This window comes from Scardinius erythrophthalmus, assembly GCF_964197995.2.
Source record: "Scardinius erythrophthalmus genome assembly, chromosome: 11".
Classification (NCBI taxonomy): domain Eukaryota; kingdom Metazoa; phylum Chordata; class Actinopteri; order Cypriniformes; family Leuciscidae; genus Scardinius; species Scardinius erythrophthalmus.
In genome coordinates, this window is record NC_138231.1 from 40,878,295 (window position 1) to 40,893,658 (window position 15,364).

General features: G+C 39.8%; 1 protein-coding gene across 2 annotated transcripts in view; it reads right to left on the reverse strand.

Annotated features, from left to right (window-relative positions):
- The window catches only part of foxo3b (forkhead box O3b), a 30,617-nt gene extending 16,713 nt beyond the window's left edge, over window positions 1–13,904 (reverse strand). Inside the window, exons 1-2 of one of the 2 annotated variants that reach the window (XM_081379304.1) lie at window positions 13,327–13,839; window positions 11,830–12,520 (exon numbers count right to left, since the gene is read on the reverse strand). In XM_081379304.1, the coding sequence (XP_081235430.1) occupies window positions 11,830–12,357 (528 nt within the window). In that variant the 5' untranslated portion in view covers window positions 12,358–12,520; window positions 13,327–13,839. Of the gene's footprint in view, window positions 1–11,829; window positions 12,521–13,314 lie in introns of both variants that reach the window. The other variant, XM_081379303.1, reaches the window with a different exon arrangement.
- Between the last annotated feature and the right edge of the window lie 1,460 nt (window positions 13,905–15,364).

Sequence of the window (15,364 nt, forward strand, 5' to 3'; positions counted from 1 at the left end):
CTCTTTGGTTCCTCTTCGTCCATCTACTGGAATATGTTTACTCTTTAAGATATGGCTGTCAGCTGACACATTTATTTATTTTTTACTCTCAACTTGCGTTTCAACGAAACTCCTGTTTAAACACTGTTTTTCTGACACAAAAGTTATAAGCTCTGACTGTTGTTCATTACAATTCTTTAAGCCATATGAAAGCATGCAGTATATATTTGATTACATTTTTAACCGATTCAATATATAATTTTCATAGACCTACATCTAGACATACTGTATATCATAGGCATGCAGTATATCTGTCTATTCACATATGAATGGATGTGACATACAGGCTTCAGAATGACAGACATCCATCTGTTTGTTTGTCTGTCTGTATATGACATAGAATGATAGATAGATAATGATAGTAAGTTGATAGATATAGTTTGTAAAAAGTAACCGGATCACATATTTCTGCTAACAATATGGTTCTAGACACACTACTGAGCTTTGCATGTAGGCTGTATGAAATCTGGGCAAAGACCTTGTGCATTCAGTCTGCCTAACAACAGTGATTCATAATTCATTGAAGTGTAGAATGTGCCCCCCAGGCTTTTAGTAATTTTGTACTTGGGTACGTGTGCACGTAGAAGTGTGCGGTGCTCACTGAGCTGGTTCACTGTAAAATGCACAGACAGAGATGCTCAGGAGACTCTTTGTCCGATCTTTTCGCTCTCTCCGTCTAGACATCCAGCGTCTGGAGATAGAGAGTTGATGTTTTCGCCTGTGCCAGGTTGCCTAGCACATGTGCGTGTGTGCAGTGGGAGCTTTTTAGACGGGACAGTTATTCACTGCGGGTAAGCTTAGCCGCTCAACAGACTTTCTGTGCTTTTTGTGGCACGCCTTAGGGACTTGATCTAAATTCCTGGCCATGCCAGAGGGAAGTGCTTGAGAAGTACATGGGGCACTCTGAGGGCACAGTCGTTAAAGGCAGTTACAGAAGTGTAGTTTTGGACAACACTCAAAGCCTGATTTTCCCCCTCTGGCATTCCCTTTCACTCTCATTTTCACTGTAAATCCACTTCCTTCGAAAACACCACAGCTTTCCAAGTCGTAGGCTGTTTGGGTTGCCAACGGTACGTCTAGTTAAAAAAAAGAGCGAGAAGCATTGATTGATTGATTGATGTTTGCATCCTCATGTGTTTATATTTAGTGGTTTGGGCGAACGTTGGTTCAGAGGTTATGTCATAGTAATCGGCCATTGTTGACGTTCTCGGTGGCAGCGAGATTATTTTTACAGGATTAAAAGAGTAACTGAGGCCAGGAAATGCAAATCTGTTTGGGGTTACAGTACATTCAGAAAAGTTGTTCCAAATGTTTGTCACCAATCTGAGACTAAACACTAATGCGTTTAGTGTCGTTAATGCACTGACTGGATTAAAGAGGCCTCACAGTCTACTCCTCCCTCTGTCCTCTCCTTCTCTCCCTCCCCCTCCGCTCTCTTCTCTAACTCTGAAAGAGAAAGCTGGAGGACTGCCAGAGTACGCGACCGCACGGTACACACACGAACATACCATGCAGCACAGCTACACACTGACCTACATATGCTTCCACTGCGCTGATTGAGTGCCCCACTGAGCCTTCCAGCCAATCGCAGACAGGGGAGGAGTACAAGTCAGCCAATAGCACTCCTCACCCAAAGCACAAGCTCTCACAGTCTCTATACAATTTTAGAGTTAAAGCAGGAACAAAAATGCTCGCCAAGAATGGAAATTATATATATGACTACTTTTCTTGCAGCCCTTGCACAAGAGTTTACTATTTCAGAGTTCCCTGTGCAGGGTTTTGTTTGTCTAAATGATGGGGTACCTGACTGATGTTAATTTAGCCAGTTCACCACTGAGATGAAACCTCAGTGGACCATGAAGAGGATAGTATCGGCCAATTAAAAATACACTCGGTATACCCTGACACACACAAAGAAACATGAACTCCTGTATAAATGCTCTTGCGCCCACACATATTCACCAGACACCAAAGCAGGGTCATCAGGAGGTCATATAATAGAGCAGTGATTCCTAATCATTGGGGTACTTGTAAAGATTTTGATTTGTTAAACATATCGAACATATTATATATTTACAAGTAAAACATTTGTGCATTTTTTCCCCAAATTTAAAATATTATTTATTACATTAAAATTTAAATGCATTTTTTCCCCAAATTTAAAATATTATTTATTACATTAAAATAATTAATCATGATTAATCAGATTTATTTTCTGTTCCCTTTTAACAGAAAAGAAGGAAACAACCTTGTGTGGAGGATTATACATTTAATTGAATGACACTACCAGACGTTTGAATTCGGTAAGTCTCCTATGCTCACCAAGGCTGCATTTATTTGATCAAGAACACAGTAAAAACAGTAATATTGTGAAATATTTTTTAGAATTTAAAATGACAGTTTTCTATTTTAATATGTTTTAAAATGTAACTCATTCCTGTGACAGCCAAGCTGAATTTTTATTCTAATAAAATTGATCTACTGTAATATGCTGATTTGGTGTCCAAGAAACATTTCTTATTATCAATGTTGAAATCAGTTGTGCTGCTTAATATTTTTGTGGAAACTATGATACCTTTTTTTTACTAATCTTTGATGAATATAAAGATTAAAGAAAATTTTTTGTAACAATGTAAAAGTCTTTACTGTCACTTTTGATTTGTTTGATGCATCCTTTAAAAAATCTTAAACAGTAGTGTATATTAAATATAATATATAAATTACTAATCATGATTTTTTTTCAGTAAGACTTGTAATTGCATGATTACACATCTTTTGTAGAAGTTACATTATTTTGTAGATTATTATTTATGCTACTTGATGGGTTTGATTTTTTTTTTTTTCCCATTTTTAATTTTTTGTTGGCAGGAGGCTAAGCATATGCAAGACAAAAAGATTGGAAAACAATGTCACAGAGCTTGAGTCCTGACATCCTCAAAGTCTCATCCTGGTCAGCAACTGGTAGAAAATCAAAGCACTTTCTTTATTCTCTTTTATCTTGGCTGTTTTTATCTGGAAGAGTGTTTATATCTGCCTTTTTCCATGACTCTCTCCACCTCTTTTCTTTTTCATGGTGTAATTTCTCTCTGCATTATGCAATCTGGTGTGATAGTGAAGCTGATGTAACCACACAGCAGATTACACTATGATCCTTAGTTTAATCTCCGCTCGCTCTCTGTACGCACACACTGTATGTGTACATACACACGTTGTACACCAAGTCAGCTCATATGACCGGCCACCTGACTAAGCCTCAAGTTTAGAGACTAATCCTCACACTACACATCACACCACTGAAAAGTTGCCTTTACAACACAGTATCTACAACAAGTCTTGTACAAAACAACATTGGTATATTAACCAGAGGTTGTAAGTTGACTTAAGAGGTTGACGAACACCGCAAAAATAACACTGTGTCTGAAAGCCTGGCTGTTCCAAGCCTTTGTGTTCTCCTGGAAAAACCTTGGAGCCGCTGCACAGCTGCAGGAAGAGAGAAAAAATAGAAGGGAGCAAAAAGCTGGGTGGAAGAAAAGGAAAAGTAAAACAAACAGGGGGAAGAAGTGGGGAGAGGAGAGACAGGAAAGGCACACTAACCCATATTTACAGTGCAGTGCTGGGAGGGAAGAAAATCTGTAGGGAAAAGCAACGACTTTACCAATCATTCATACCAATAATACACACACCATCATATGTGGCACTGATACCACAAATGCTAACACACGTCAGGGCCATATTCTCACTCGAATCAATCAGTCTAAAAGCCCTTTCAGTCGAGCGGTGAGGTCATCCCCAGCTAGATCATCAGAAATCCTCTCCCACTGGAATAGTCTCCATCTATCCGTCTGTATCTTCTCTCTCCATTTGCCATTTTCCTTTTTAATGTGGCTTTATCTGAAGGGTGCACATGTGCAACTTCACATTAATTGTGTATCATTTTAATATTTATTTTTTCATGTTTTAGGATATTGCACTATAAATTTACCAATACCAAAACGTTGCATTGCCAACTCACTGCTTTTTACACCACAGCACCACAGCACTCTGACCACAGTTGTTGTTGTACAGTTTCACTGTATCCAAGTAGCACGAAACAGTGTGGTTATTTTATTTTCACTTGGACCAATGGAAATAAGATCTAGATAGTGAACTATAAGCACAGAACATTCATCTAGAAGCAAGCATAATTCGCTTATTTTAGCAATTGTAGCAATGTCAACCAAGATCTCTCACCAAAAAAAATGTCATGCATAGCTTTCATACACTGTTGTATGATGAGTCGTTTGTATTCAAAGCAACGTCGAGACTGTGTGTTTCCTCAAGGTTTACACACAACATGGGAAAGTGTAACCTCGCACCCCCACCCACCCGTTCACAGTAATCTGAGAGAAAGAGAAGGAGGGAAACTCGGATAAAAAAAGGAAGAGAGAGAAGGCGAGGGGCCCCTTTTTTGGTAGCCATGTAACCCCTTATTGGGCCTCTAAAAAGAGAAATAAAAAGCAGAAAACGAAGAGGATACTATAACACCATAGACGCACAGACAAGTTCCTTTCAATTTCCCTTCACAGACAAGATCCTTTCAGCACTAGTTATAAAAGTGTGTGTGTGTAGCAGCTTGTGCTATACAGGTCTCACCTACGCTCACGGGCTATCAACACCTGGGTGATGACAGTGTAAATGACTGAGAGCATTCGGCACTCCTATTGAACAAGGTTTACAAAGAGTGACTGTTTTGACCACGTTTTTGTTGATCATTGCTGTTGTAACATATTAGGAAGCCAGAATGCGTATCCATCGTCAAAAAACATACATTAGCTGAACTCTGTCTACTGGTTTTACACATTGTTATTTCCAACAAACCATGTTATAGTTGCATCGTCAGATTTAAGTTGCAAGTGCGTGCCGAACCGCGGGTGGAGAACGGTACGGAGAGTTCACGCTACATTACTGCATATGGTCACTCAAGCGCACATGCTTTCATCCACACAAAAAAGAAAAGCCCTCTCTTTGAAGCATATGAGCAAGGAAATGCATTACTGTTCCCAGAAAAGGGGTGTGTGCATTTGTCTGTGCCCATTTGCCTTTGTGCATGTCAAAAGCATCAACACACACCACAGGAACGAGAGAAACAAGAAGAAACAGACTTAGGGCCTCTTAACTACTCCTTAAAGACAAAGGGGGTGTGTCATCGGGGAATAGGAATATACAGTAAATTGTGTAAACTCTGTGAACCATGCATGCTTGGTTTGCGGCATTCAGAGAGCGTGAATCGAGTGCAATCGATGAGGAGCATGATTGCTCATTAAACCCTGTGACTCTCCAAACGATTAATATACACTACCGTTCAAAAGTTTGGGGTCAGTAAGATTCTTTAATGTTTTTAAAATACGTTTTTTTGCTCCCCAAGACTGCATTTATTTAATGAAAAAATATAGTTAAGACTTGTGATAGTAAAGTGTAATATTGTGAAATATTATTACAATTTAATATAACCGTTTACTATTTTAATAGGTTTAAAATGTAATTCATTAATGCGGTGGAAAAGCTGAATTTTCAGCATCATTACTCCAGCCTTCAGTGTCACATGATCCTTCAGAAATATTTCTAATATGGTGATTTAGTGTTTAGGAAATAATTATTTTTATTATCATCGTTGAAACCAGTTGTGCTGCTTAATGTTTTGTGGAAACCATGATACATTTATTTGATGGTTCTATCATAACTTGTTTTTAAACTGTAATCTTAGAATTATAAATGACTTTACTGTCACTGTTTGATCAATTGCTGAATAAAAGTATTAATTTCTTGCATAAAAAAATCTTACTGACCCTAAACTTTTTAAAGGTAGTGAGGTAAGTTCTCTAATCAAATCATACATTATTTAATATACATTTTTATTAGTACTGAAATAAATGCATTGCTTTATTTTTTGATTCTGGGATTATAAAAGGAATGGTTCACCCAAATATGGAATTATGGAAATCATTTATTCACCCTCAAGTCATTCCAAACCTGTATGACTACCTTCTGCGGAACACAAAAGAAGGTTTAGAAACAACATGGGTAAATGAACAGAATTTTCATTTTTAATAACATTTTCAATTATCCCTTCTAGACTTCATGTGAACAAATTCTGCGTAAGCATTTCACATAAAAGCTGCACTAAAATATTATGTTTATGTTATGGTGCACTGGACCTACACTGACTAGATTGAAACAATATTTTTTACGGAGAGGTAATGATTTGATATGCAAAGACAGATAGAGAATGATCTTTTCTGAGAATGTGAAATACAAAGGAAGAACAAATGAGAGACAAACAGAGCAAGCAACATGTCAGTGATGGCAGTCTGAGTAAGACAGCACACGAGATGCCCAGGAGCTGTGGAGCGATTTCATGCCCCCATAAACACTGTAGCACACATGGGAGAATATAGAGAGAGAGAAACATGGAGAAAGAGAAAGGGGGAGGAGGGCAGGCAGAGGTAAATGGGACAAAACTGTGCAAATCTAACTAAAAATACTGACAACAATAGTTAGAGACCAGAACAGCTGTGTTTAAAAGGCATGTACCACATTACTTTAGCCCATAATGTTCCTGATATACTGCTTCCTCACTCTGACTGAGCTGACTGATAACAAACTGCTGATGTGTCCAGCAGCTGGAACCATTGCAGACTTTACTGCTAAGTCAGCGCTTTGGCCCCCATTCAGCTTGATCCACTGGCCTCCACTGACATCTATATCACCAGAACTGACCCAGGGGCAGGTTAAAGACAGGTGTGTAAACACTGAAGGTGCAGTGAAAAGAGATAAGCCTCTACTGATAGCGTGCAAGTCAATGGACTCTTAAAACAGATAATGGTCCTGTGCTGATGACCTCACCACCTGTGGAACATCTGATTGGCCTGTTATTTAGAACACACTGTATTGATAAGAGGTGTTAGTTTGGTGCAATATGATGAACTGCACTGTTCACAGCAGTTCTTGGAAAAGGTTTTCACTTTAACGGCAATGCAGATTGAGAAACAGTCAAACAAAGAGATATTTAGTGAGCAATCCAAAGGCCACAGTGATGAGGGGAAAAATCCCTAGGATTTAAGGTGGAAACAACCTACAATAGAGATTTCACAGTGGGCAGAGCTACTCTTGTTACAGTTGGTCAGCATACTGTGTGAGGAAGGATAAATGAAAACTTTTAACCTGGCTATTCAAACCTGAAGCTTTGTAAAGTTTCTGAAACTTTTGACTAAGTGTCAAGTGTCATATATATTCTATTTATTGGAGCCATAAAATGTTTCCCTGGGTTCCACTGATTTAATTTATGGCTGATACTGAAGCCATCATAAATTTGACAACCAAATTCACTGTGGCCGCTGTGGTGTTATGTCACAGAAAATAAATTTGCTTAGTCAAGGAGGATCTGAAAGCCTTACATCATCGCAGAACCATATTTAAACACCTGCTTCACAATCGAAACAGGAACCGCCACACTCAATCTACCATAATCTGTGTTAATCAATCCAATCTTTTGTCTAATCAAAAGTCGACACATATACTCCCACGTACACGCACCAAAATAGACCCTCTGCGTCACCAGAACCAGGCTAATAATCGCCCACTCCTGTCTGACAATGTTTCTCTGTTATCTTTCAAAGGCATGATGCATGAGATCACGGACAAAGTATTTCCCTAAAACTGTAATTTCCCTATGTTCACTGCAATAATCATTCTGTACAAAGCCGCATCTGCTCTCATTACTGCTGGCTTTGTCTGGCCAAAAGCTCCTGACATGGAAATCTAGCTTTATTGTACTCAATTAAAGCTTCAACGACAACTATTTATCTGCACTGTGGCAGGCAGACCTGTGTAATTAGAAATGATGGGTCAGGATTTTTTTTTTTACTTTTTAAAAAAACCCAAGGTCAGAGTTTCAAGCTTGTACACCTTTAAAAACTGAGCGGGTATATTAAAGGCACGGAAAAGGTGGAAAGACGCACAGGCTGAACTAGAAATACATTCAAATGTATTTACCGCAGCGTATGTGCTTCTAAAATGTCTCTGTCAGACCCCACCAGGAAGTCTGTTTTAATCAAATGTTTTCAAATATGAAAATGTCTGCTGGACGAGGGGGGGAAGTGCATACTGTATGTACGCGTTAGAGCAAGTGATGTTGGTTGAAACTGTCTTGGGAAGCATATTGCATACGAGTACAGGGGTTTACGTACAGTGTGTGCAGGGCATACATTTCATCATCAGCTTAATACGCACATGGCCAGATTTTTCTAACCACACTTACTCAATGTGCTCAATTGTTTTGCACTAATTGGTTTGTCCAAGAGGTGGCAACACTGACCCGGCCCAAGTACAAAGATATTTTATTGGTCTTAACTTCTGGAGAGAAATAGCGCAGACACTGGAAAAGGACGAAACTTTGTAGTGTGCATGTGTCAAGGGGATGTGTTCATGCACGCTATTAAATGGAGTATACTATGAAAGGCTATGCATTCGGCTGCATGCATATGGCAAGCGTTCACATATAAACTAAAGTATACTTTAAGCTTTAGTGTAACCATTGCAAAACATCTATGACCCCAGTGACACTCACTTCAAGATCTCTCACACACCTAAACATGACCAGGCATGTATAAAAGCACCAAACATCAACATTCAAATGTGTCAATCAAGACATAAAACAGTGAAGAGTTAACAGTCATAGCAACTGCAAAATGTCTGCACATATCTCCAACACATTTTTAAACCCTCTTTAAAAGTCAGCATGAAATGAAAATCTATCCATTTTCAAAAAAATAAATAAATCTGTTTACAGGACTTCTCCAATCATTTAGTCTGCTTAAACTCCACCCTCACAAGCTTGCGCTTATCCGTCTCCACTTTTGAGTGCAACGCTCACATCTCAAAATCCAATCAACAACCTACACAAAGAACCAAGTCCCCACCCAACATTTTTTCTTTTTCGATAATCCATTACACTCAGATGTACGTCACAATACAGAAGAAAATATGTCGTTATTTCTGTTTCATAGCAACTTTAAAGATGCATGTACTGATTGTATATGTGATGTATATGATGTACTTCCAGAAGTGCAATTTTGCACGCATTATGTGCATATATAATGTTAATGTTGTATTTGTTACCCCACTCTCTTGACAATAAACGGATTACAACAGACCACCTACATCCTGGACCTGTGCCTAGTGAAATTCGCCAAATATGGACCCTCTGAAGGGTGACCGGATCACTTTCATCAGCGTGACTGAAACATTTCAATTGGGCCTAGCGTGGCAGCTCAGCATATTAAGTGTTCCAGGAACAAAAATGGTGCAACACATTATAGTAGTAGCTTGTTCTTTTTAAGTTACATAATCTGATTATATTTCAGATGTGAGATAAACAGCAGGGTTACACAAGGTTCTAACATAGCAAAGAGGATAGACAAGTGTCTGGTGGACAAGATTACAAGTTTAAAAGCGGTGAGCTGGCAAATGTGCATGTGTGTGTGTGTGTGTGTGTGAGAGATGCTTAAGAGGTTTCACTTAAAAATTAATAAAATGACCTGAATTAATGCTTGAAGAAGTGAATAATTTAAAAGCTGGCTTTTTTCAAGAGTAGAGTACATCATTTTGCATTAGAGGTATGATCTGGCACTGCAGGAGCTCATTGTGAAGGAGAATGATTAATCAGTAAAATCTTACCAAAAGAAACCTTGAAGATGAATCTAAAAATTTTAAACACATTCAAGACTTAATTCACATTCATACCCAATTGTATAACCAAAACACACAGCATTATCCTGTAGCATTCAGTGCAGAGAGTAGAGGTGGGTGCTGTAATGTCATCTGTGCTTTAGCAGTCACTCCCTCTCTCTCCCCTGCACAGTCACAACAGTATGTTCAACAGAAACAAAGGAACGCCTTTATGAGATCACATGTCATCCAAACCCTCTCATTAAAACAGAGAGGACCAGTGACCTGGTAGCCATAGTGATGCAGCTTCTTGTCATTTTTGCACCTGTACTTGACCATTCCAGCCTTTGTGTTTGAATAAGACATCTTACGACTATTTTCATTGCTCTTTCTGTTTCTTAATTTAACTTATATTCTGGGTTGTCACTCTACCAACAGTTTTTGATTGGATGGACTCCAGATCTGAATGTGAACTTGCCATCTTGAATTTGTAAGAAAGGGAGGGGGTTTATTCGGACCAAATGATTGGAAAAGTCCGGCATACGTCACCAGAGAGAAGTCGTTTTACTGGAAGATTGAGATATTTTGATTTCAAAATGATGAGTGATTAAATAATTTGTGCACATTAAGATCATTAAGAAATATAGGATCACTTAGAAACTAGATGGGGTTCATTTCTATTTCATGCCAACTTCAGCACATAAATTCAATGCTGATGCTTTAAATGCATCATTTACATAATTTATTGTGTGTGTGTATGTTTTATTTAAATGCAAATGTAGATATTGGCTGGCAACTGCAGGAGAGTTTATCTGTGGTTGTGTTAAAACAGATCTGCTTGGAGTCATCAGATGTGTGCATGAGTGTGTAAATGTATCATATTTAGAGTTCGAGGTAACACAGGAGCAAATTTCAGTGGGACACTGTTAGACTTTCTTTACACACATCAGAAATGGCAGCAGGTACTGACTCCTCACCCTAATAGAGACCGGGGTAGGTGTGTTTATTTGTGTGTACTCGTGCTAGAATCAGGGTTATAGTATTTGATCATAAAGCATGTTTGAGTTTGACTGACAGATAACATGTTTTGCATAGCCGTTTGAGAAATATGATCATGCACATACACAGTCCTGAATGTTAGATGAGTCGGGTGCAAACAGTTCCACGCTGAGCTGGAGTCCGCATAGTTTGCCGTTGCCACAGACCCGGCAGTAACTCTCCTTTCACTATTATAATTCATGGCTATTTACAGCCAATGGGACGGGCAAGCTATCCCTCCTGCTGCAAACTCAGCCCTTGACCTTACACCCACAACCCTGCCATATACCCCCTCCCCCCAACCCACACTAGCTCTGTAAATGAAAGGCCCATATGTCTTATGCTGGCTATGGCCCATGACCATGACATTCCCTTTGAAGGCAGTCCTGCCTGCTGATGGCTAAGGAGAAGCTCGCGCCATTCTGAGTTGTTATGTAATTCCTAATGCCATTCAACACCTACATAAACAGTCTGGGCAGCTTCTAGCAGGGGTACGTTTACCCTGCCAAGTTTTACATAAGCCGTGCTGCATGTATATGAACATAAAGGCATTTGGATACATGGACATTTATTAGACTTGTCTCTGAGGATATTGCATTTTAACCATCTTTAACCAAGTGCATCTGATAGTCAATTTTTCCATACTGATCACGACTAATTTGCAATTTATCTTTCTGCTGGCATCCAAATAGTTTGTTTACAGGTGACGTCACTTGAGCTTGCTCAATTTTGAGTCACGCGCACGCGAACCTTCGAAAACTTTCCAGTTTTCTGTGCGTGAGTAAGTGTGCCAAACATGCCTGAACATGTGTTTCTGGTTGTGAGCAGCAGCAGCACGAAACAAATGAGGAGCATGACAGACACTTGCACACCTTGTGACACAAATTCTCTAGCAAAGTGATTCTCAACCTTGATCCTTAAGGGGCACACCAATAGTACACATTTAGCAAGTCTGCTTAATCAAGTACACCTGATTAAACTCATCAGCTCATTAGCAGAGACAACCAAAATGTATATTTATGGGGGGTCTTCGAGTGGATCGCTTACCTTCCAACCAGCTGAGCTGTTGCTGTCGCCCTTGTCTTTAAAGTACGGGACACTTCTGACCATCCAGTCGTAGATCTGGGACAGTGTCAGTCTCTTGTCTGGGGTGCTCTCTATGGCTTTCGTGATGAGGTCTGCGTAGGACAGGTTGCCCCACGCGTTCCTCCTTGAAGATGACTTCCGGGGAGTTTGCTGTTGGCTACCTTGCCCGCTCACCCCCCGACTCGCTGTGGTCGCAGACTGAGAGGAGAGCGGGGAGTCTGTGTTCTCCTGACCGCTAATGGCATGCAGTTCATCTGCCTGGCTTGGGCTGCCGTTGTCCTCTCCTTCACCCATGCCGTTGATTGCCATCGCGCTGTCATCCTCATCATCCTCTTCCTCTGGGATTATGTCAGTGTCATTGGAAGCAGGCTTTGCCGAACCGGACTCCGGCAGTGGCCAAGTGCATGATCTCGGCCTTTTCTGTGGCTCAAAATCTGGATCGATGGCAACATCCAGCGAGGTCAGTGGTTCAAGGGTTGTCTCTGCCATTGCCTCTACCAGCCTTCTCTGTCACTCCTCTGTACTGTCTCAAAGTTAGATAGGCAGTGGGAAGCGGTCACAGTCGCATTCCATGAATGCACCTCTATTCTAAATGTTGCTTAATGCTTCTTGAGCAACCAGTGCAAACCTTAATGATTATTAGCACCCCTCCCTGTTTCAGAAAGACAAAAAATACAATATAAAGCCACGTGACACAAAATACCTTATAATCAAAATACAATTGTGCATAGAACGATGATTATTGTTCACTTCAAAGCTAATATAGAAAAGTCATTAAATGTATAATTAAATTTTCACGCTTTCATGTGTCAGATTATACGGCGGTGTGCGCGCGAGCGCGTCTGCGTTGGTTCGCGCAACAGTCACGTGAAAGTATAAACAAAGATTGAACGTGTATAGTATTCGCAAAGTGCTCCGGTTTCGCTTACATGTAACACTCGCTTGATGGCACATATTCTTACACTTCATAATGACACTCACTAATGCATATGAAGAGATTATTCGTATTCCAATGGAGAACACCGCGCGAATGATATATTAAAACCACTGATATTCTGAAAGTAAAAAAATATATTTATGTCCTAAATTCTTTACTTTCAAAATAACAGTGCATCATTCGTGCAGTCATTATTGCATAACAATATTCAGTAATATCCGATTTATTATTAATGACAGTTATCTGGGTTAAACCAGCAACAACAGCGGACTAAGAACCGATACATTTTAAAAAATGTCAATTTCATTGTGCCTAAGTGCAATATTTTCACAGGTGTATGAGCATTTCACACTGCGAACGTTAATCGCCACTGTCAGCCAAAATTTCATAATAGTGACAGCCCTACTATTGTAGCTCAAAACAACAAATTCAGCACATAATGTCTCTCTGTGTGTATATATATGCATGCATGAGTATTTATTATAATATTATAATGCAAAATGCAATACCTCAACACGCACCATTCAGCTAGAGCCGTGTCTCCTCTCTGTGTCGCACTCCGGTCACTTGGTGCACTGATGTAATACAACTATATCTCTCCAGCGCACCTCGCCAGTTGCCACGGACAAAGCGCCACAGCGTCACTGCACACAACCATCACAGGCAGCAAGTCACTGTAGTGACAAAAGAGCTGAACTGTCAGAGCCACGGCACATTCAGCGCGCTACAATCACAACGCCGTTGTGTCAGCACAAGACAACTACAATAACGAGGACAGAACTAAGACTGCAGTGGTCGTTTTGTGCTATTTCCCAGTTTGACCCGATCTGAATCACTTCGCGTTCAGAAGTCTCTTTAACAGTTAAAGGTAGAGACGGTGCCTTGTTAGAGCGCGCGCCAACGGACGGTACAGTGCAGAAAATTCCCGTCTAGAAAGTCCCTTCTCTTTCTGCACCCATCTATCTATCTGAAGGCACAGGAAGACTATCTGCTCTAATCGTCTGTCAGCACTCAAGCGAGCTCAACTTAGGACTGAGTGACTAGAGGAGGGGGAGAACAGAAACGCAGCCTCCTCTACCGCTGACAGGGACCTGCCCCCTGATCCGCGCATGCGGTCGCCTCTTAAAGGGCCACAGCTGCCGACAGGCGAGAGAACATGTTCAAACAAGTCACTCCAAGTAGCGAGAACCCATATCACTTTATCGAATTTCCAAATATAGATTCAGTTGCTTGAAGTTCAGACATGCAAACAACATTATCTGGGCATGTTATCAGAAATGTGCTATAGATTAGAACATTTTCATGTAACACATGTAGCCAACGTTTTAATACAGATTGTAGGAGTGGCAAGTTTGATTGCCTGGGAAAGTTATATTTTAAAAGAATTGTTTACCCAAAATGTCATTTTTCCACCGTTCCAACACAATCTATTGGCAGAATGTCTCGTACAATAAAAGTCAGCTTGAAATGACAATTCACATCTGTTTTGTAAATGCAAGTCATGGATCTGTAATGTGAATGAGTCATCTATATACATTTTTCATTTTTTTTTTATTGACCTCATATGTCATAACTGGATTTTCAAAAACAACACACTTCCTTAGATCATTTAGCCTAATGTGCTTTTTTCTTTTTCAAAAATCTGTACACTCACAATATGGAATAAAAGAAATGTCACTTAAGTAATAGAACCATAAAAGTAGTCCATATGACTGGTAAACAAGTTTTTTGAAGGCATAGGTTTTTAAACATGTTGAAATCAGTCAAATTTTGGCAAGAGCCAATCAATGACTTCAAACCCTGAATGCCACATGCAATGTGACCACAAATGACTTTTCAGAATAAGTGGAGTTCAATTTCAAAATTGATATTTTCTGAAGACTTGGACTAGTGCATGAGTTGCAGACCACTGATACTTTTTTGTCTTGGAGCTTGACATTTGAAATCACTATCCATTTTCATTGCATGTAAAAGTCTTTAATGAAATAAATAAAATAATGGTGGTTTGTAAATGATAACATTTTTAGTCAAACTATTCCTTTAAATATTAAATCACCAGAAGATTTGCTACTGAATAATAAAAAAAGGTTTAACTAAATCTGGGCCCACTGACAAATGTTCAGGCATGTCTTGCATTTCCCCTCCGCTGGCCCTTTAATCCCAGCGTGAAGTCGTCCGTCATGACAGGCCCCCTGCTGCCAGCCTCGTTTTAGTCAAACACATGACGTAATTCATAATCAAGAAATGTTATACCCGTTTGCTGTCCTCCGTGGCGCTGCTCTAGTACAGTGACGTCTTACCAAAACACGAGCACGTCTTTGTTCCTGCAGAGATGCGGATTTTCTCGGGCGCAGTGATTTCGACGCAGACGTTTGTGAAGAAATGCGCGAGATGAGATTAATAATAATAACAACGACATTTATGCAGGTCCAGAGTCAGAAATAACTCAAATTATTACATAATCGCACATTTATGTTGGATAGTGATATGCATGAACAACAACAAGTGGCACTAAATGCTGTTGCTTATTCAGTCACTAAAAACGTAACACCATTGTTT